Below are 20,701 nucleotides of genomic sequence, written 5' to 3'. Positions count from 1 at the left end.
CATCTCTTCATTTTTCACTCTCATCATATATAAATCTTTCTACGATTTATTAATCTAAATATAAGCAAATAACCTCTTCCTTATTCGTTATTAACTCTTATTTTCTCAAAACAAACACACCTGTTCCATATCCCCTGAAATATCAATATTCCTTTACTATATCTATCTCTCCTGTCTTATATATAACCTTCTATTAATTATATATATATGTAAGAGGGAGCAAATAGAGAGAGGAACAAGTGATATAGAGAGCGGATCAAATGAAAGAGAGAAGAGCAAGAGAGAAAGAGAAGGATGTGCAGCGAGAGAGTTTGGGAGCACAAGAGCAATATATTTTTTATTATTAATATTGGCACAGAACTGCATAATCACACTACACATGCCTCTGCATGATGTGAGGTGCAGCCTCTCTAGAGCTCTAAGATGTGGTTCAAGATCCACACAGCCACATTAAATCAAACCAACCAAACTTGAATCGAACCAACCAAACTTTCCCTCTCCGATTTGTACAACCCTAATGACGACGGCTATATAACTATAATCCACAGAACAGCATACTGACTTTCCCTCTCACCAATGAGCATCACAATACTGGATACGAAAAACAAGGACATCAAAAAGTACTCTTAGAGTAAACAGTGTTAAGACTGGGAGGGGAAGTAAAGCAGTAGAATGAGAGAGAACGAAAGAGAACCGCTGTAAAATGGAGAGATGGTAGGTGGCGAGAGAGAGAAGTGATAAAGAAGAGAGAATGATAGAGAGGTAGCCATAGAGAGAGAAGGGGAGAGCGACAAAGGGAAAGGGAAAGGGAAAGAGAAAGAGAGATAATTAGCATCAAAGAGAGCAAGAGACACAGAGAGAGAGAGAGAGAGAGAGAAGAGGTCCTCATCGGCAAGGAAATAATCGTATCAGCTGATGAAGGCCTGACTGAGAAGACAAAGTTAGAGTGAAAGTGATGAATTGATGGATAGATAGATAGGTTGATAAGGTAGACAAAGAGATGGGCAGAGATAAATGGGCAAAGACAGAGAAAGAACCATGTGGGAATCATCTGTGAGGCAATGATAGCCGAGAGGTGAAATCTGATCAACTAATGATCATCTGATTGAGGAAGGCAGATTGATCGGGGAAATGCTCGAGTAATTCGTTCTTGGTTACCCAGGCGAAGTCCTTGCACTTTCCAATCTTGTATTTGTCAGTGCCGACAACTTGCGACTTGAAGAAAAACCTCTGCATTTCCACAAACCCAGTATCTAATCATGTAAGCATCGACTGAAAACTCTCAATCAGCAATTAATATAAATTCAATAAACAATCTAAGTAACCCTCCAAGGAACATAGGGCAAATTTTCTCACGTTCAAAGAGCATTAATGTCGTTATGGCTTAAAATTGTTGAACTTGAATGCGCAAGTTGTGTCCCTCTTCTCTCTCCCACTTTGTGAAGCAATTAGGGCATCCTAATAAACTTTGGCCCAAAGATAATGGGTTCATTTAGTAAAAAGAGGTAAAGTTACCCAATAAGACCTTTATAAGCACCTTATGCCAGTTAAATGAGATCCGGACTGACATCCTAAAAGACTTCGGTGTTTAGATGCTTCAAGCACCACAGTTGCTCAAAAGCCTGAAATACACACTCCATGAAACTCATTCGGTAAGCATGTCCGTAGTCTGCTGACTCGTTTGTACAAGTACATCAGATGGACAATTTTCTAGTCGATATTTGCTTGAATGAAGTGGCAGTCAATCTCAACATATTTAGTCTGCTTCTTCTGTACTGTATTGATCATAATGTTGATGCCGATTAGCTGTGAAAGTACAACAAAGCTGAACCAACCGTGATTATTTTTAACTTCTCTAGAATACCTCTGACATCAAATTTGGTAGATCCCATAAACAAAAGCTCTAACTCGGCTTCTGCACTTGAACTGGAAACAATATTCTGCTTCTTGCTTTGCCAAGTAATCACCTTCTGTGTGAGGAACTGGGGGCTGACCTTCAACCAAAAATTGACCGCGCATTATCAGCATCTATGTAGATCTCCACTGTCATCTGATGTCCCTTTGTGAACAGTAGGCCACGTCCTGCTTTATCTTTACAGGATGACAAAACCTTGCATGTGGTTCTCACAGACTTCACATAAGTTAGTTAAAAAGTGTCAACCTTCCAGCCGCCAAGAGAGACAGGACAATTCGAAAATATGACTTGAAAAAGAGTCAGCCAGTACTTATACTGGCTTACATCTATTGGGTCCATTCAGGCCCAACATGGTGGATCCAACCTCATAAGGGTACTTACCCAATAGAGTATAATAGAGGGTTTACTAACAAAAAAACATATAAAAGAAAGAGGAAAGCGCCTGCTGACAAAAAAACCGACCGCATTGCTGATATCTGGGCAAGAGTTATTCAGATAGATCAACCGGCCAAGAGTTCTATGTCATTTCAACACTACGTAAGTACAACTTTCCCAGGGTTTTAATAGTGACATCCTGAGAAAATTGATAGCTTGAACACTGGATTTCCTTCACATCATCTCCCACAATAATGATATCATCAATGCACATCAGTAGAATAGATCATCAACCCAATTCAGAGAGCTTAATGAACAGTGTACGGTCATCATTGTTTTGGTGATTCCCCATATGTGTCATGGCACTAGACATGGTTGTTCTGTCCTGTTTGTTTTAAACGGACAAAAAATTAGCACAAAAGAACCGCACAGGGCCTTGTTCCTTGTCCTGTTCTTTTTTTTTTCAAAAACGAACAAAATTCGCACATCCATACAAATTCACACATTCACACAAAACTAGAACAAAATTCGCACAAAGCGAACAAGAGAACCGCACACCGGTCTGTGCAATGTTCTGTTCGAATTTGTTTTTGTTCTGTTCAGATAACCGAACAAAACAAACAATTCGCACAAATTCACACAAAAGAACAGAACGACCATGTCTACATGGCACTGGAGAACTCTCAAACCATGCCCGCACACTTTACTTCCCTGCAGTTTCTGGTAGCGCCCAGGCTGTAAAAATGCATTCTTTTTTTTTAAGAAGTGAAGGAAGGGATTCATAGTATCATACTGGTAGAGATTCCACCCAAGATTCACAGCAAGTGCAAGAAGTATACGGAATGTTTCCCCATACTCGATTCCATACTTCTAGGAATAGCCCTTGGTTACCAACTGAGCTTCATAACTGTCAATGGTGCCTGGTGACAGTTCAGACAAGACTAGTGCTCATGAACTCAGTAAACTGAGAGGAAGTACAAACTGAGACCTTTCTACCGATTCAAAATCTAACTCTGTCGGGACCCATACTTGCAACTCAGTCGCATCAGGAACTAATGTCATAGATCTTTTGAAGTATATTGACATTAAAGAGACTTTGAATCACCCAGGGCTGTAGCTCATTATGATCCAGCTCCCTCCATATCGCTTGTAGCTCACATATATATTTCATCACTGTTTGTTCTCCTTAGCACAGGTTTTCTGCCTTAGTCACTTGACACATCTCCTTAAGGATATGAACCCAAAACGGTTTGGCATATTTGAAAATTACGCATTTCATTGAGAGATTACCTGCCCTGCCGCCCAAAAGCCATGCGTGGACATTAGCATCATCCTTTTCTCAGACAGCATAATTACAATGTCAATTTTTCTCCTTGGTCAAGTGACCGTTCAGCCTTCTTTCCATAAGTATAAGCTCAACATAATGATTCAAATTGATTACGTTGAAGGCCATAAAATTTGGTGCCTCAGGCACCACCACTGAGTTAGTGCTCTGACCCACAAGCCTTTAGATGTACTAACTGACTGTTTCTCTCTGAAGCTTCAAGTTGCTGAGAGGAAGATGGAAACCAAGTCGCTGACCGGTAAGTCACCAACAAGGCCAACAAGACAAAAGACACCACGAGGGAGAAGATTGTCGAAGAGGAAGAAGTCATCGCCCACCAAGCCATGGAGATGAAGGATACTACTGCCGAGAAGGGACAGCAAGCCTAGGGCACTAAGGCAGAGAAATTGGGCGAGTACAAGAAGATGGAAAAACTACAGAACGTAAGCTCCTGTGATCATGGTGATAGGTCACTGTGTCGGGTTGTGGCAAACTAGGAAGTCCCGGCTGACTTGTCATGATGACAGATTGCAGAAAGCCGGATCATGACATTGAGTGTCATCACAGAGGAAGATGGCCAACAATCTCTGATACCATGTTAACTTTGAGATGTCCAAATCGTTGAGTTCCTCTGTTCTCTTACATTTTGTGAAGCTATTAGGGCATCCTAAAAGTCTTCGTTAACTGAAAGAGGCTGGGAGAACTCTACTTATACAAAAGACAACAGGCCTAAAGATTATGGGCCTATTTGGTAAAAAGAAGTAATGCTTTCCTCCAAGGTATGTTTGTACACCTTACGGATTACATGCAAAATACGTAGGGGTCCGGATTGACAAATTTAATGTAAAAATCAAATATTACTATTTGCAAGGCCAGATGGTATTCTATGAACATATCTATTTCCAGATGAAATGGTCTTGCTGACAAATAAATAAGAAAAAAACATGTGTTTACCTTGAAGGTTTGACCATCAGGGGTACCATCTGCCGGCCGGAATGGCATATGAGCCATGGGAGCGTTGCCAACAAAATATGTGTGTGAAAGATCACCGATAACAGATTTTAACGCCGTCTCCGCACACTGGAATTCCACAACAACAACTTGATACTTACATTTCTAATTCAAACAAAGCATTTGAACGGCCACTGAGATGAGCAACAGTATATTTTGTAGAAAATTTTAAAATAAAGAGAATAAAACTAAAATAAAACCTTTCTGAGCGACTCTTCTGATTCATAGACTTTCTCTGGAAAATGCCAACAGGGTTCATCAGAAGATGAGCTGAACGTGTTCCCATATAAGAGAAGATACAGTCTTCTGTCAAGAGCTCTCTTTAATGATCTTCAAGAGGGGGAAACGTTAGAATGAGAAACGCAGAACAAGGCATACGATCGGCATAAACAAGACAAAAAGGTAAAATCCATGGATGACATAACGGATGCCTATATTGAAGAATATTCATCTCTCGGATATCAATTAAAAATTACTAACAACACGAATGAAATCAAACTTTATTGAATCCAAAAAAGCCGAGAGGTTTAGCCTCTCACGCTTCAACTCAATACAGTGACAGTTATGCCTGATCTCATGGGAAATGGTGACCAGTCCAAGAAAGATGAATCTGTTAAATTTTTAACACCGAAAGTATCAAAACAATAGATGGTTGAGACACAGTCTCACCTCTAGCAAAGCCTAGCCAACAGGTTGAAAGGGGTGGAGACACAGACAAGGACCACAAAACAACACGGCCCCTCTCCGATTCTGTTCCCCCGTATCCTTAAAAAATGGGATACACAGCGAATTACACAGAATGGGGCACCATAATGAGACCCGATACAAAGGACACCTTAGAGGTCAAATTTAGGACAATAAAAGAAAGACAGTGGTGCTCTTAAGCTAAAAGAGAGCATGCATGCAACTCCTCACTGGGCAATTAGAGTTTTAGTGTCGAAGATACGATCAGGCCATACTTCATAGAGAATGCGCTACGATACATTTAAGTCATAATGATGCCACACATAATCATTTAAAATTATTATCTTTCCTTTTCTTTGACAAAAGAACCCAGCAATAAGAAAACACCGCCAATGTAAGACTACATAAGAGATCGCTCATGTCTTCCCTACAGGATAGAAACATCAGTGGTCAGGAACAAGTGAACCTTCACAGATGATACGTCCAAGCGAGTCAAATTGATGAACATTTATCCCTTTATAGACCGGAAGAACTTGAGGTAAAATAAAATAACATGATGGCAGGAAGAAAGTTCAAGTGACACGAAATTAGAACCTCCGGAAAAAAACATTGGGAAGGTTGAAGTATTCGCATCTGGAGTACCTCTTATCGTTCATCTTATCAGCCTCAGTGATCCTGGGGGCTGGCTCGTAATCGATTTTATAGTCACCTTTTCCCCTGGAGAGAAAAAAATTATACCAAAACTTAATAAGATGGGCATTATCAAAACAGGCTCTTCAAGATTAACCAAGAAAAAATGAGAACCCCGTCATAGCGCACAATAAATAAAAAAATGACTTACTTGGCATCAGATTTATTCAAGACTTCGTCAGGATATCTCCGCCGGTACTGTTGTTTCCAACGAAAGCTACCGACAAGAAAAAAAAAGGGGGAAATATGGAAGCGTGTTAATCAATGGGTATTCGATTCTGGAAGAAAGATCGCCGCTTTAGGGTCAAAGTCTCACAGTAGGCGTAACCTACGAGAACTCCTGGAAGGCGTAAACGACAGGGTCAATCTTCGGAATCACCACCGGCAACCTCTCGAACAGCACGGCCGCCACGATGTTCTCCGAGCTCGCGGAGGAGAAATTCCGAGCCTGGAAGATCCGGCGCAGAGGAACGGAAGATCTCAACATCTTCGCCCCGTCTCCTCACTGCCAGTCTTCCACTGCTCACTAGGGCTTTTCATAGCGTCTCTGAAACCCTGGTATATGAACTAATGGACAATCAATTAGAAACGGGCCTGATGACCCCCCCCAACCCCAGCCCAATTAGGAATTAGCCATTCGATTTACTTAAATTTTGAACATCAGCACTCTGAGTTTCCTATAATTCCAGATCTCTGAGTTTTCACCAAATAAACAAATTCTAATTATCCATGTGTAGGGAATGTATGGGTCTAGTGTTGGTTTTGGTTTCAGCAAAAAGCTAAATACACTGCTCACAAGGTATTAGCATATGACATCCTCCGATATCTGATATCGAACAACCAATCTCTGATATCCCGATGAAATCAGGGCTGTTTCAGATACCAGATATCGTATATCAGATGGGTATAAAAAATCCATCCGATGCTAGGTATCAGGACAAATATCATAGGGGCCAGTACCAGATATCAGATCCTATACCGGATTGGATATCTGATATCAAAATCCGATATCTAGATATTGGAATCTGAACCAAAAATTGGTATCAGGATATCAATATCTGATATTCAGTTACAAGTTTAATAAATAAGCACCGATTGTCTAATATGTAAAAAGTAAAAAGTTTAAATCTGTATAAATTTTAGTGAAGGAATTCTAATTGAATAAAACTCTACACTCTACCCTCTTTGTGTGACATATATTATTGAGACATATTGGACCTCGCTGTCCACACATTTGGGTTCATTTTGAGTGGGGTCAAAGTAAGTACTAATATTTTTTGAGTGACCTGCGTGGATAAACGGAACGTTGATGAATAAATTCTATATAATGCATATAACTCCCAAAAGCTTTATAACACATTTATATGCTGACCGATAAAGTAATAAATTATTTTTAAAATATTTCTATTTATATGTCTATATCAAAACAATCGATATCTGACACTGAGATCCAATATCATCATCCAACCCATGAAATAAAGATGGATGACAATATCAGGACAGATAAACAGTATCTGGTATTGGTATTATGGCAACCAATATCAGATATCGTCATCCCATATCCAGTTATTGGTAAAGATGGATATCAGATAGCCCATTATCAATAGCTGGTTCAGCATGTGTCCCAGTATTGTCATTAGATATGGGGCTTGGGACAGGGAAACACTACTAGGGCTTTCATAAAGTCTATGTAACCCTGGTATGTACACTAAATGACATGGAATCAGAAGTGGACTTAATGAAGCTTCACAGCCTGAGAAGGAATTAGCAATGCGACATCATTGAAATCTTGTACATCAGCGAAGTATCTTGGTTTTTTAGAGTTCAGGATTTTCAGAAAATTAAAAATTACATTTATCCTTGTGTAAGGAACATCACTGTCTAGTCTTAACCTTGGCTTTATAAAAACCTAAACGTACATCTCAAGTTTGGTTTGGCCTCAGTTTGGTTAAGGACTCATTTGGTATGACCTCAGTTTGGTCAAGTGGACTAGTCACTGTTGTCAGCCACACACACACACACACACACACATATATATCTGTGTGTGTGTGTGTTTTCGTTTGTTGTCCTGTAATATATCATCTATCTCTATGTTTTCTTTGTATTTCCTATTATGGACTAATGAGCCTAATTGTTGGCTCAATATGTGTACCTTGACCTGGCATTTAAAGCAGGGATGCTTAATGAATGAAGGTAGGTTGCTCGATATTAAAGTGTTTCCTTGGGTTTCTTAGAGGAGAAGAATTTAACCCTGAGGATCCAGAGTCTCTTGGTCTAAACCAACAACTGTTTATGTCAAAGTTAAAAATTCAAAGTCATGTACCATCATGTATTAAAAGTTGGGCACTATGACTGGAAGTCGATAATGTCAACTTTATTCCATTAGTGGAGTTATTTTAAAGAAACAGTTCACACAACAATAATTTGGTGTGTGAAAGCATTTTTTATTGCATTTTCCATCACTGATAATTTATTTGTATACCTCACATGCTAGTCCACTTGACCATCATGCTAGCTTTATTTGTATATCTCTCTATATGATGGATGCCACATCATCATCCTTTCTTCTCTCATGGTTCACACAAAAATAATGATGACAAATGACAATTTGTCATCTGTCATCATCCACATAGATTGAAAAATGACTGAACTAATTGAAAGATGAGGGATGACTGATGACAAAAATGGCTGAACCAATGATGGAGTATAACTGGTGACTATTTGGACGACAAAAGTATGTTATTTCAGAAAAGTCCAATAACATGACCATCTTGTTTGACAAGGTTGAGAAAAATCATAGGTGGGGATGAGGACAATCTTGGATGGAGATCAAGACAGTTGTGGAGGGGAAATACGACTTTTCTGAAAGGGGATGAGGACTGTCCTAGATGGGGTACTGACTGACAAAGATGACCATCATGGATTGGAATGAGGACGATGACTACCGATGATGGGAATGACGACTATGCATGAGAGGGTGACAACCTTTGGTGATGGGGACGACAAAAATCAATGATGAGGATGACAACAATTGACAATGGGAGCCACAAATTCGACGGCAGGGATGAAGTCCTTCAACTGCAGGGATGACGATTGCAACAATGAGAAAGAAGACCATTGAGGACAGGGACGATGATCAGCGTGGACGGGGATGCTGATTGTCGATGACAAGGATGAAAATGGGCATGGACAGGGATGATGACCGTCGATGACAGAGATGAGGACCATTGGCGATGGGGATGGCGATCTTTAATGATGAGGGTGACGACTGTCATTGTCAAGGGGGACACCTATTGTCAACATCTGGGTTGATGATCATTGTGGATGGGGATGTGGGCTGTCAGTGATGGCAATGAGGACCATCATAGATGGAGATGATGAGCATCATCAATGGAGATGGTGACCATTGTCAGCGGAGATAATGACCATCATCTGATGTCCTTCTCTCTCACTCTCGACCTTCCCCCCATCTCCCTTTCTCTCTTTGGCTGGCTCTCATTCCCTTTCTCACTCTTTCTCTCTCTCACCCTATCAATAGCTCTCTCTATCTCTCTTGCTTTCTCTTTCTCTCTCTCTCTCTCTCTCTCTCTCTCTCTTTTCCCCTGTCTCTCTTGATATTTCCCTTTCACTCTCTTTCTGTTTCTCTCCCTCCATTTAGTCATCCATCCATTTATCATCCATTCTGGAACATGACAAATGAAAGAATGGTGATGATGACAAATGAGAGACAGATGGTGGTCTGGACAGAATGAACTGTGTTAGATGAATGACTGAATCATCCTGATGAAATGTTCTATGAGGTTTCTCTGACTATTCAGCCCTCACACTCATGTGCCACTCCCTCTTCTTCTATTTTTCTTTGAGGGCTTTTTTGTTAGGTTGTTCTCTTTATTGGAACAGGAGCGCTCGAGCGCGTGGCGGCTGCGGCAGAAGAATACAATCTTCTCTTGTTTCCTTGAGTTGTCAGCTGGTGGACAGAAGGCGCTGTCTTCTCCATTTAAGTATCATTTTGGACCATATTTTCCCTCTCCAATTCTCTCTTGCAAGAGAGGTTCGTGTGCTCAGGGAAAAGGTTAGTTCCTTCTATTGTTATCCTTGTCACTTGACAGTTTCTTTGATGCTATAGAATTGTGAAAGTATTGGTTGTTCAAAAGAGAAGTGTATTTGGGTTTTTACTGCATTTACACATACCACTGTCAATGGTGCTGAGAGGAAAGGACATAAATTGCATTTTCATTCTCTTTCACTTTCTACATGTTCCTCCATTCTCGTGATGTCTGTCCCAAATCATCCTCCATCAGTTGTTAAACAAGCACTCTGTTGGAGGTTTTGCCATGACATTAATCAAGATCAAAAGGTCAAATCAGAAAAAAATTTGATACAGTCTTCCATCATAGATCATTGAATGAATAGACTTAATTGATTCACTGCTGAATTGCCTGATTTGATCATCCATCTTGTCTGGTCTGATTTTTAGACAAGCTTGTCATTGTCTCATATATACTAGTAGGCCTCAATCAACTGGTCTGGGTCGACCAACAAACCCCTATTGTTACTTCATAATTAATTTGTAGTGCGTGCTATAATATTTTTATAGATTCATGTATGTTTACTATCTATGATTAATCATTATACCTACGATTGTTTAATTAACCATTTAAATTTAACTAAATTGAATGAAGTCATTTCAGAATGACATGGACCACTCCTAATTTATTACATTAATTTATTTTATTTTTTCAGAAAAATAATAGTGTGATACATAAAAAATTGACAACGACTTCTTGCCTAAATGTATACACAACGTATCATAAGTTCTTGACTAAAGTTGTTGAGCATAACGAAAAAGAATTCTAAAAGCTTAATGATCCCATCTTCTAACGAATTCTTCGGCCTAGAATTGGTAGATCCGGGCTCCTCTCGGAACCCTACACTCAATCGTTATCTTTACGTCTTTCAACACCGCCTATATATCCGTATTTCTTCCGACATTTATCTGCTTGGTTCTTCCTCAATGAGAGCACGGCGCAGGGTAAAAGAAGATTTCTCATAGGATGATGAGATCCGGGAATCAAAGCGTTGACTATTTTCCTGTAGATAGGATTGGAGGAAAGAAACGATCTAGAAACTAGAGAGGAGGAACGCACCATGTGTCCACATGGACGGTTCTCCCCCGCAACTGCTGCCCTCGCAAAAATAATCCGTTCTATCATAAAATCGAGGAGATCACCGACATAAACGCCGCAGCAATCGGCACCGGCCTCCCAGGCTGGAAGCCGACCCATACGTTGACAATTAGCCCACCATCTATACTCATAAATCTTAAGATATCGAGTGAACCAGAGAATGAGAGAGAGAGAGAGAGGTAGAGGAAGAAGGAGAGCTCTGGAGATGGGTTTCCGCAGGCGCTTTCCTTTCTTCATCTTGCTGCTTCTCTTGGCACTGCTGCAGAGCCCAGCAGTGGCAGAAAGAAAGGCCGGTGTCTGTTCTCTCTGTCGCTTTCTTCAAAGTTTATTGGAATCTAACGCTTTCTATCTATCTGGTTTGTCCTCTGTTTCTCTCTCTATCCCTGCCAATTCTTCAGTCCTATGTCGTGTACATGGGTGCCGGTTCGTTTGAGGGAGAAGACGGGGTCTCCACTTTGGCGGCGGAGGAGATCGCCGTGTCCCACCGTGTATTCTTGGGCTCTGTCATGGAAAGGTGGGAAAAGGTCCGCCTTTGTCTTCTACCCAATAAATATATCGGAATGATAGGAGTAAATCCTGTTGCAGCGAAGAGATGGCTCAAAGGTCTATCTTCTATTCCTACTCAAAGGTCATCAACGGTTTCGCTGCGATGCTCGACGAAGATGAGGTCGCAGAATTGTCAAGTGGGTCTCCGAAATTCTCGCTCTATCTTCTTCTCTCTCTATCTCAGCCTCCGCATCGTTCGCCGTCGCAGAGTCGCGGGGTGTCAAGGCCGTGGTGCCCAATCGTGCACGGAAGCTGCATACTACACGGTCCTGGAACTTCCTCGGCTTAGAGAAAGACGGCGTGGTTCCTGCCGATTCCATCTGGACCAAGGCCAGATTCGGCGAGGATTCCATCATTGGAACCCTTGACACCGGTCATCTCTCTAACTTAACTTCCTCTTAACTATCTATTTTTTCCAAGAAAAAAAGTTGAGATCGTTGTAGATGTTCAGTTGTCCCAGAATTTTTCGTCAAGTCGACGAATAGTTGATGCATCGTGTTGTCGATAGTTGATGCACGTATTCATCAAATTATCTATCCACCGAACTCGGGAATTATCTGCACGAATCGATTTCTCTCTCTTCTGAGAAGTAACTCACGGATGTTTACTGGGAGGCAGGAGTGTGGCCGGAGTCGGCGAGTTTCGACGACGAGGGCTACGGCCCGGTCCCCCCGCAATGGAAGGGGGTCTGTGACAGGGGCTGGGACCAAAACTTCTCCTGCAACAGGTGAATTCCGATCTCATCTCTACGGTCAAGACCCGTCCACGTTATCGGACCGCTCATAGTCATTCTCTACGTGGGCCAGGAAACTGATCGGGGCGAGGTACTTCAACAAGGGGTTCGCGGCGGCGGTGAGGGTCTTGCCCCCCAATCGGAATAGCCCGCGCGACACGGCCGGGCATGGGACTCACACGTTGTCAACGGCGGGAGGCAACTTCGTGGAGGGGGTCAGCGTCTTGGGGCAGGGAAACGGCACAGCCAAGGGCGGGTCGCCGAGAGCAAGAGTGGCGGCGTATAAGGTCTGCTGGGACTCTACCACCGGGGGCGGCTGCTACGACGCCGACATTCTCGCCGCCTTCGAAGCAGCCATCCGCGACGGCGTAGATGTCATCTCCGCCTCACTCGGCAGCGAGTCGACGGATTATTTCGTCGATCCCATCGCCATCGGGAGCTTCCACGCCATGAAGAAGGGGATAACAGTCGTCTGCTCCGCCGGCAACGACGGCCCAAAGCTGGGCTCCGTTTCTAACGTCGCCCCGTGGATGGTCACCGTAGCGGCCAGCACCCTGGACCGGAGCTTCTCCGCCTCCGCCATTCTCGGCAGCGGCCAGCGCCTTCTGGTCCGCCAACTTGACCTTCATCTTCTGCACCCAGTTCGGTCCGCTGTGCTGACCGGCACAACGTAGGTGAAATGGTTGCGTGCCCCTAACCCTAAGCTTTTATTTCTCCTCGCAGGGCCAGAGCCTATCGGCGGAGGCGCTGAAGGGGAAAAAGCTGCGGCCGCTGATAAGCTCCGCCGCGGCGCGTGCGGCGAACGCGAACGCCACGGCTGCGTGAGTACGAAGGACGGTTTTCTGTAAGCTTCTTGGGTCCCGGTGATGGATTGAAGAGCTTCGTGGTTGCAGGCGGCTGTGTTTTCTTGGGTCGCTGGACCCGGTTAAGGTGAAGGGGAAGATTGTCGTTTGCCTTCGCGGGATCAACCCGAGGGTGGAGAAGGGGGAGACGGTGCTGCACGCCGGCGGTGCGGGGATGATCCTCGCCAACGCGGTGGAGCAGTCGAATGACATCTCCGCCGATGCGCACTTCCTACCTGCCGTCCATATCAGCTACACGGACGGTCTCGCCGTCTACGAGTACATAAACAGCACTCGGTGAGGAGATTGAAACCATAGCACAGTACATCCTTATTTCTATGATGGAGGATTTTCGCTGAAGATTGAGCGAGTTTGGATGCAGGAATCCCACGGCCACCATCACCCCACCCGTAACAGTGACGAACGTGAGGCCCACGCCTGTTATGGCCGCATTCTCGTCGCCGGGGCCAAACCTTATTACTCCCGATATCCTCAAGGTTTGACTTTTCATCATATATCTCTATCGTACCCCGATACATGAACTCTAATTGGCGTTCTCTCTCTCTCCCTCCCCCTCTCTCTCTCTCTCTCTCTCGCTCTCTCTCCCTCCCTCTCTCTCTCTCTCCCCCTCTCCTCCTCTCTCTCTCTCTCACTCTCTCTCCCCTCTCCTCTCTCTCTCTCCCCCACTTCTCTCTCTCTCTCCCTCGCTCTCTCTCTCTCTCTCTTACATACTCTTTCTCTCCGGCACACACACTCTCTCTCTTACATACTCTTTCTCTCCGGCACACACACTCTCTCTCTTACATACTCTTTCTCTCCGGCACACACACTCTCTCTCTTACATACTCTTTCTCTCCGGCACACCCTCTCTCTCTCTCTCTTACATTCTCTTTCTCTCCGGCATACCCTTTCGCTCTCTATACCTCTCCTACATACACACGCACACTCTCTTACACACACACACACGCTCTCTCACACTAACTCTCTTGCATACACACACACACTCTCACACTAACTCCCTTGCATTCACACACACACACTCTCTCTTTCTCTCTCTCTCTCACTGACTCTCTTGCACACACACGCGTGCGCTCTCTCTCTTACACACGCCCATAAATTTTCACTCCTACACTCTTGAATTTGCTTATACACACAATTTCTCCCTCAAACACATACACACACTATCTCACTCACTCTATCTTTTGTTTCTCTCTCTCTCAAACACACACACACACACTCTCTCACTCTCTCTCTCTTTTGTTTCTCTCTCTCTCACTTCCCATCTCTTTTGTCTCTCTTTTTCTCTCATACACACACTTAGGATTTGACTATCCTAGTCCGGTCCCGCTTTTTAGCAAATACCTAAACCTTACCTAAACTTTGGTCCAGTTTCGGTCCATTCTTGTTCGGTCCCCGTCCGGTCAGGACTGGTCCCGGTTTGGTCAGGTTGACTTGTCAGTGTCAAGGTCAAAGTGGTACATTTATCTTCATAGTAATGTTAAATATCCACTACTTCAAGTGGGTGCCCGCAGATAGTCAAATGTATGGGGTCTATGCTGAGGTCAATAGAAACCTCTCCATTGAGTTGGATTTGATATTTTTAGAATTTTATAAAAAATGTTAAATAAATATCAAACAATATACTTCTGGTTCCTTTCCTGTTAGACCCTTGGACCAAAACTTGTTTGACAAACTGGTCTATCCTCAAATGGAGGACCTATGATTCCTGTTAGGTCTGGTCAAACCAGTCTTCAATCCTAAGTGTCCAACCCCACACACACATACTCTCTCTCTTACACACTCACCCACACTCTTGCATACACACACACACACACACACACTCTCTCTCTCTCTCTCTCTCTCTCGTAAACACACTCGCATACTCTCTCACATACAATAATACTCTTGCATTCTCTCTCTCTCTCTTACGTAAACGCTCCAGCATACTCTCTCGTTATCTTTCTCTCTCTGACATACACCCTCTTCTCACTCACTCTCTCAAGTATAAAACATGATTTTACAAGATGATGCACGCATGTATGCATGTAAGAGTACATATGTGAACGTTTGCGTGTGGAATATATACATGCACGTATGTCATCCCGGTTTTTTTATCTATCTGATATGAATAAGCTCGTATCTCTCCAACCTACTCATCCAATTCTCTCTGTTTGTCAATCCCTAACCGATCAATCTATAATTATTTTTACCCCTACGCTGTCTATGAATTTATATCTATGTTCCCAAATCAATCACTCATTTTTGTTGAAACCTGAAACGCATACTTGAGCAGCCGGACATCACAGCGCCGGGAGTTAACGTCATCGCCGCCTATTCAGAGGCCGTGGGTCCATCAGGCCTCGCTTTTGACAAGAAGAGAATCCCTTACGCCACAGATTCCGGCACGTCAATGTCCTGCCCCCACATCTCAGGCGTTGCCGGCCTGCTCAAGACTCTCTACCCGAACTGGAGCCCAGCTGCGATCAAATCTGCCATCATGACCACGGGTGAAATCCAAAAGACTTGCCATTTTGAAATCAATAGATCATATTATCTTATCATGTGTTTTTTTCTGGAGTAGCGACGACCGATAATAATCTTGGCATGCCCATTACGAACTCGTCGTTGGCGGTGGCTACGCCGTTCAGCTACGGCGCTGGGCACGTACGTCCCAACCTCGCCATGGACCCCGGCCTCGTCTACGATCTAACTGCTGAAGATTACCTCAGCTTTCTCTGCGCCGTTGGCTACGACTCACGCCAGATATCCATCTTCGTCAATGAGTCCTTCTCTTGCCCGAGGAAAACGCCCAGTATTGCGGACTTCAACTATCCTTCTATCACTGTGGCAAGCCTATTGGGTGAGGTGACGGTGTCAAGAAAGTTGAAGAACGTTGGAACGCCCGGGATTTATAGAGCTCGCGTTCAGCCGCCACCAGGGATATTCGTGAAGGTTGAGCCAGACATGATCGAGTTCAAGCGGGTCGGCGAGGTGAGAGAGTTCAAGGTCATTATGAAGGCTGCAAGAGGTGCGGGTGTCTTAAAATTCCTGTTTGGGAGGTTGACCTGGAGGGACGGCTACCATAGAGTGTCCAGCCCCATCGCTGTCGTCGTCCAAACCAGGGTTTTGGGATGAGAAGCATATTGCATACATCTCTGTAAGTGTATTCAAATTTAGTCTTGGAGGCACTGGTGTGTCCAGATTCCAGAATAATTCCAGTACATCCTTTAGTGATAAAATAAATCTATTTGCAGTTTAATGCATTTGATGCCAGGTATCTTTCTATTTAGGAGGATGGTTAACTTTTGAGAGATAGATCAGCGGGTCAAACCAATGAGCTGGGATCTTAAGATTTCAAGATAAAGAAAAAAATAAAATATCCTCTGTGTTGCTGGAAAAAATTAATACTAATTCTGGTTGGGCCAGCCAAAGTTATCTACTATACTATAAATGTATAAAAATAAGGAGGGAAGTAAATAAAATGGTTCTACGGGCTTTGGATTATACCTAATCAATAGCGTCTCTTTGTACAGGCTTCAGGACTATTAGAAACGAGGACTTTTTGACATTATAGAGAAAAATAATGAGTAGGAAAGAGAAAGCGACGGATTTACCAAAAAGCATGCACACACCATCTGGTGAACCACAAATGATCAATTGATTCCAGCCATATGGTTAGACATCCAATTTAATTCTGACAGACTAGTAAAATATCGTGGTACAAATAATATGACGTGGTACAAATATTGTGGTACAAATAATATGACGTTTTTGTAAAAATATTTCACTTCCGAACATAAAATGGTACCCTCATTATTCATTCTGATTTCGAATATTTAACTCTTGACTTATTTATTCTCATAATATAGACCCTCTAATATATATTACTTTGTATGAGTCATTGGTCAACTGAAAACTATAGAGATAAATAATACAAACGAAAGAATAAGAGGAGCTTCCCTTTTCCCACTGATTTATGTTATATTTAGTTCTTAAAAAATCATCCAGTTTAATTTACATATTTTGATATTTAATTTTTTTGAGATCTATTTATTTATTTGTATGAATGTGTATATAGGTACGAGACAGAGCATATGAATATATTCACACTTGAATGGATACCTAAATAAGAAACATAGCTAATAGATAATCTGTCACATGATAGTTTTCTACATTTTTGGGCTAATACGTAATATTATCTAGGGATTTTCCTATACCAAAGCCACAATATCACGCTAACTTCCAATAAAACACCTCTACTAGCCAATATTTAGCCCCATCAGTCAAGAAAATTAAAAAAGCATTTGATAAATTCATAAACGTTAACATCAGAACCCCCTTCCCTTTCTTCACAATTAGCTTCCCTGAAATAAGATGACATATTATTTCTTTCTTACTACAGAAAATAAATAACAATAGGATATTCCAAATTTTGGAATCACATGTATATAGTTTTTCCTAATTTATGATAATTTGATACTATTTTTGAGATGAGGTAATCACAATTTATTACACTAAGTTTAGATAAATTTACTCATATCCCCATGTCTTAAAAAATTGAAGATACTTCATAAGCAAAGGAACCCAATCAAATTACAAAATTAATCTCAATGTAAGTTCACGTCAATTCATTAATTTCCATTTATTTTGTAGATGATGTATAATAAATTATCTTTCTTTAATCCAATTTAGAAATTTATGACTTGTTAAACACAGTCATTGTATCTCTAATTTTAAACCCATATCATCCAATCTCCTTGAAGAATACTATCAGAATATATAATATCGATCTATAATGATAATTATAATTATATTATGTTTATTACTTAAAGAGCTTCGTTATCATACATCATCATAACAGATAAATATATATCAACAATGGAAACCTTCTCATTATTAGCCATATTAAAACCGAACATATGAAAATAGTATTTATAATTCACCATAGTACATTTCCAATATTTTTATATCGGGTAAATGATTTAATAAACTTTAGTTTTGAAATTATTTTGATTATATTATGTTTAGGAACATAGTATTTTTGTTTTGAAAATCACCAATATGATATTTTAATCATCAGCATCAATAACATCCAAAAATAAATGAAGAATGGAACTTAGAGTCACCAATAGAATGCAAAGGTGACGCTAACTTTCATTCTACATTTTTATTTTGGATATTATTGATGCTGATGATTAAAATTGCATACAGGTGATTTTTGATGTTATTGAAGCTGAATTTTCTCTATAATAAAGATCAGGAGCTTCCTCAAAACCTTCTTATTGTTTCCCCTGGAGGATGCATGCTACTTCGCATCTTCTTCATTTGATGCTTATTGGAAGTCCTTATTATTCTTGTCTCCAGTCCCTCTTTAGTCTGTGCCTTCCTCTTGTGCCTCAAATTTATCTCCTTACACATTCACCATTCTAGGATACACAATTCTTAAATTTATTTTTCCCCTTACATGAAAGACCATTATCCAAATTTTTTTCAAACTTGAGCTCTTAATCAGTTGTTGAGCAGATTATTGATTTTTTCCATGAGCATGGAAATCCCCTCTTAACATGTTGGGCGTTATTTTGTTTCCCAGAACAATTGGTCAGAATTTAGTAATATTTTAGTCATTCTTAATGCAGACTTAGACAAAAATTTCTTTATCTTCAAAATAAATACTATATTATGAATATATAGCAATAGAGTTGTTCATGAATTTAATTATCTTGAAACGTTAAATTGAATTATTTTACCGTTTGAAAATATCATAATAAAAACATATTTTTAGGTTTTTTAACGTGGTTACACATAAATATAGAAAAAAATAAAAAATATTTTAAAATTTATAAATAAAAATTTATCTAATTTAAAATTTAAGTTATAGTAAAAGAACAATGATTAATGTTCTAGAACAAAACATAAGTCAGCGGTAAGTTACAAGATGGGTGGTTCATCATGCAATTAAATTTTGCACGCCATCAATGATAAATGAGCAGTTTATGGATGCAGGTGGTAGGTGCTTGGGTCGCAAGCGTGTGGGCTGAAGATTGAATGCCATAAACTTAAGTCAATGTACGGATAAATTTGATGAGATTATCTTATGAAGTCTACCCAATTTTGTCAACCCATGAAAGTAGATAAACCAATGACAATTCAACGGAAGAATTATTTATTAGTGATGCCAACTGATAAGAGCAAAAACATGGTGGTAATTTAATTGTTATATGGTTTTTACCTCAATTTGTATACTGAAAATTGTGTCGGGTTGAGTACTGTCATATTAACAGTGATCGGCCCATAGAGTTGAAATTAACTAATGAGTTGGGGGAAGAGAGAGAATACATTTAAGAATGATATAACTAGTGGGAATCTAATTATTACTTTTACTTGCATTCAAAATAGGAGAGTGTGGTGAATTTTTAGAAGAAGATTAGGGAACTCCAATGTAGGTTGAATAAACTTCCCACAATAGTGATAAACAAGAACCACTAGGTGTTTGTCATAATGTCTATGAGATGAATAATTTAAAGTGATTTTATAAAGGAAATTCCATCTTAAAGTTTTATTTTTCCCTTAAATTTATAAGATATGAAGTAGAGGTATATAAGTGATTTTAGGATACTTTTGCGGAATTTTCGGAAATCAGTTGATAGGATTACTTTGATAATCCAAATTCGCACATAAGTTGTTTGATGAATTGCCTGAACAAGATATTGTCTCTACACGGTGCTTTTCTTTCAAAACAGAAATGAATTTTGTGTTTTTCGAATATGAAGTGTGATATATTTAGTTGTTAGAATTTTTTAGGATTTGAGTTCGATTTAGAAATATAAAAAAAATCTATTAAGAATGTGTTTACGAAATAATAGACCAAATGATTATGGAAATGAGTACAAGGTTTGCTTACTGAAATCGTAAACTTTGAATTGTTGGATTGAGGATGACTCCTCAATCATTATTTGATATTATATAGTGTATCAATTAAATATATCAAAAATTTGATCACTTACCAGAATTCCTTGCTGTTTGGTGGGGCCGTTGACAGCTTCAGATCCTCATCCGACGGAGCCTTTTTTCAGGTAAGTATTCAGTTCTTCTTGATTTCTCTATTCTTCTACCGCTCTCTCTCTGATTTCTCCCTTCAGGTCACGGGCCTGTCACACTCTTTGGCCGAGAGAATCAAGAGAAAGAGGAAGAAAACAAGGATCTTCCCCCAAAATTTAATTTCAATTGTTCACTTTCAAATGCGCTGGCAAAGATTGTTTTCTGGTAGTTGACCACTGGTTTATAGGTCATGAATGGTCAAAAGACCTTCCTGACTGGTATTGGACCTCTCCGCTCCTGTATTCAACTCATGAATTGGTAAAAATCTGCCTTCTCGTTGCCAGAGTGAAGTCTCCG

At 40.9% G+C, this 20,701-nt stretch overlaps 2 protein-coding genes across 2 annotated transcripts; one reads left to right on the top strand and one right to left on the bottom strand.

Moving 5' to 3' along the window:
- Window positions 1–450: 450 nt before the first annotated feature.
- On the bottom strand, window positions 451–6,544 carry DECOY (decoy). Its single transcript, XM_078576140.1, has 6 exons — window positions 6,332–6,544; window positions 6,151–6,216; window positions 5,952–6,026; window positions 4,826–4,955; window positions 4,569–4,694; window positions 451–1,230 (listed from the first exon to the last, which is right to left on the bottom strand). The coding sequence occupies exons 1-6, from the start codon at window positions 6,484–6,486 to the stop codon at window positions 1,087–1,089; spliced, it is 696 nt and encodes a 231-aa protein (XP_078432266.1). The 5' UTR covers window positions 6,487–6,544; the 3' UTR covers window positions 451–1,086.
- A 4,689-nt stretch (window positions 6,545–11,233) lies between these two features.
- On the top strand, window positions 11,234–16,565 carry LOC144703834 (subtilisin-like protease SBT5.3). The gene is made up of 11 exons (XM_078576109.1): window positions 11,234–11,474; window positions 11,584–11,699; window positions 11,771–11,868; window positions 11,940–12,104; window positions 12,350–12,458; window positions 12,538–13,072; window positions 13,188–13,285; window positions 13,358–13,603; window positions 13,689–13,803; window positions 15,600–15,813; window positions 15,888–16,565. Exons 1-11 carry the CDS (start codon window positions 11,346–11,348, stop codon window positions 16,439–16,441), a joined length of 2,379 nt encoding a protein of 792 aa, XP_078432235.1. The 5' UTR covers window positions 11,234–11,345; the 3' UTR covers window positions 16,442–16,565.
- The last annotated feature ends 4,136 nt before the right edge of the window (window positions 16,566–20,701 follow it).

The sequence above is a fragment of the Wolffia australiana genome, chromosome 1 (genome assembly GCF_029677425.1).
Source record: "Wolffia australiana isolate 7733 chromosome 1, ASM2967742v1".
In the NCBI taxonomy this organism is placed as follows: domain Eukaryota; kingdom Viridiplantae; phylum Streptophyta; class Magnoliopsida; order Alismatales; family Araceae; genus Wolffia; species Wolffia australiana.
The sequence above is the reverse complement of the archived record's forward strand: the minus strand, read 5'-3'. Positions and strand labels throughout refer to the sequence as shown.

What these genes read in the sequence shown, in the direction of transcription:
- DECOY (XM_078576140.1), bottom strand. Translation starts at nt 6,486, where the DNA reads ATGTTGAGATCTTCCGTTCCTCTGCGCCGGATCTTCCAGGCTCGGAAT. An exon ending in TTGAATAAATCTGATGCCAA is followed by an intron (nt 6,027 to 6,150) that starts GTAAGTCATTTT and finishes TTTTCTCTCCAG; the next exon opens with GGGAAAAGGTGACTATAAAA. An exon ending in CTGATGGTCAAACCTTCAAG is followed by an intron (nt 1,231 to 4,568) that starts GTAAACACATGT and finishes GTGGAAATGCAG; the next exon opens with AGGTTTTTCTTCAAGTCGCA.
- LOC144703834 (XM_078576109.1), top strand. Translation starts at nt 11,346, where the DNA reads ATGAGAGAGAGAGAGAGAGGTAGAGGAAGAAGGAGAGCTCTGGAGATG. An exon ending in GCAGCGGCCAGCGCCTTCTG is followed by an intron (nt 13,073 to 13,187) that starts GTCCGCCAACTT and finishes TTCTCCTCGCAG; the next exon opens with GGCCAGAGCCTATCGGCGGA. An exon ending in ATCTGCCATCATGACCACGG is followed by an intron (nt 15,814 to 15,887) that starts GTGAAATCCAAA and finishes TTTCTGGAGTAG; the next exon opens with CGACGACCGATAATAATCTT.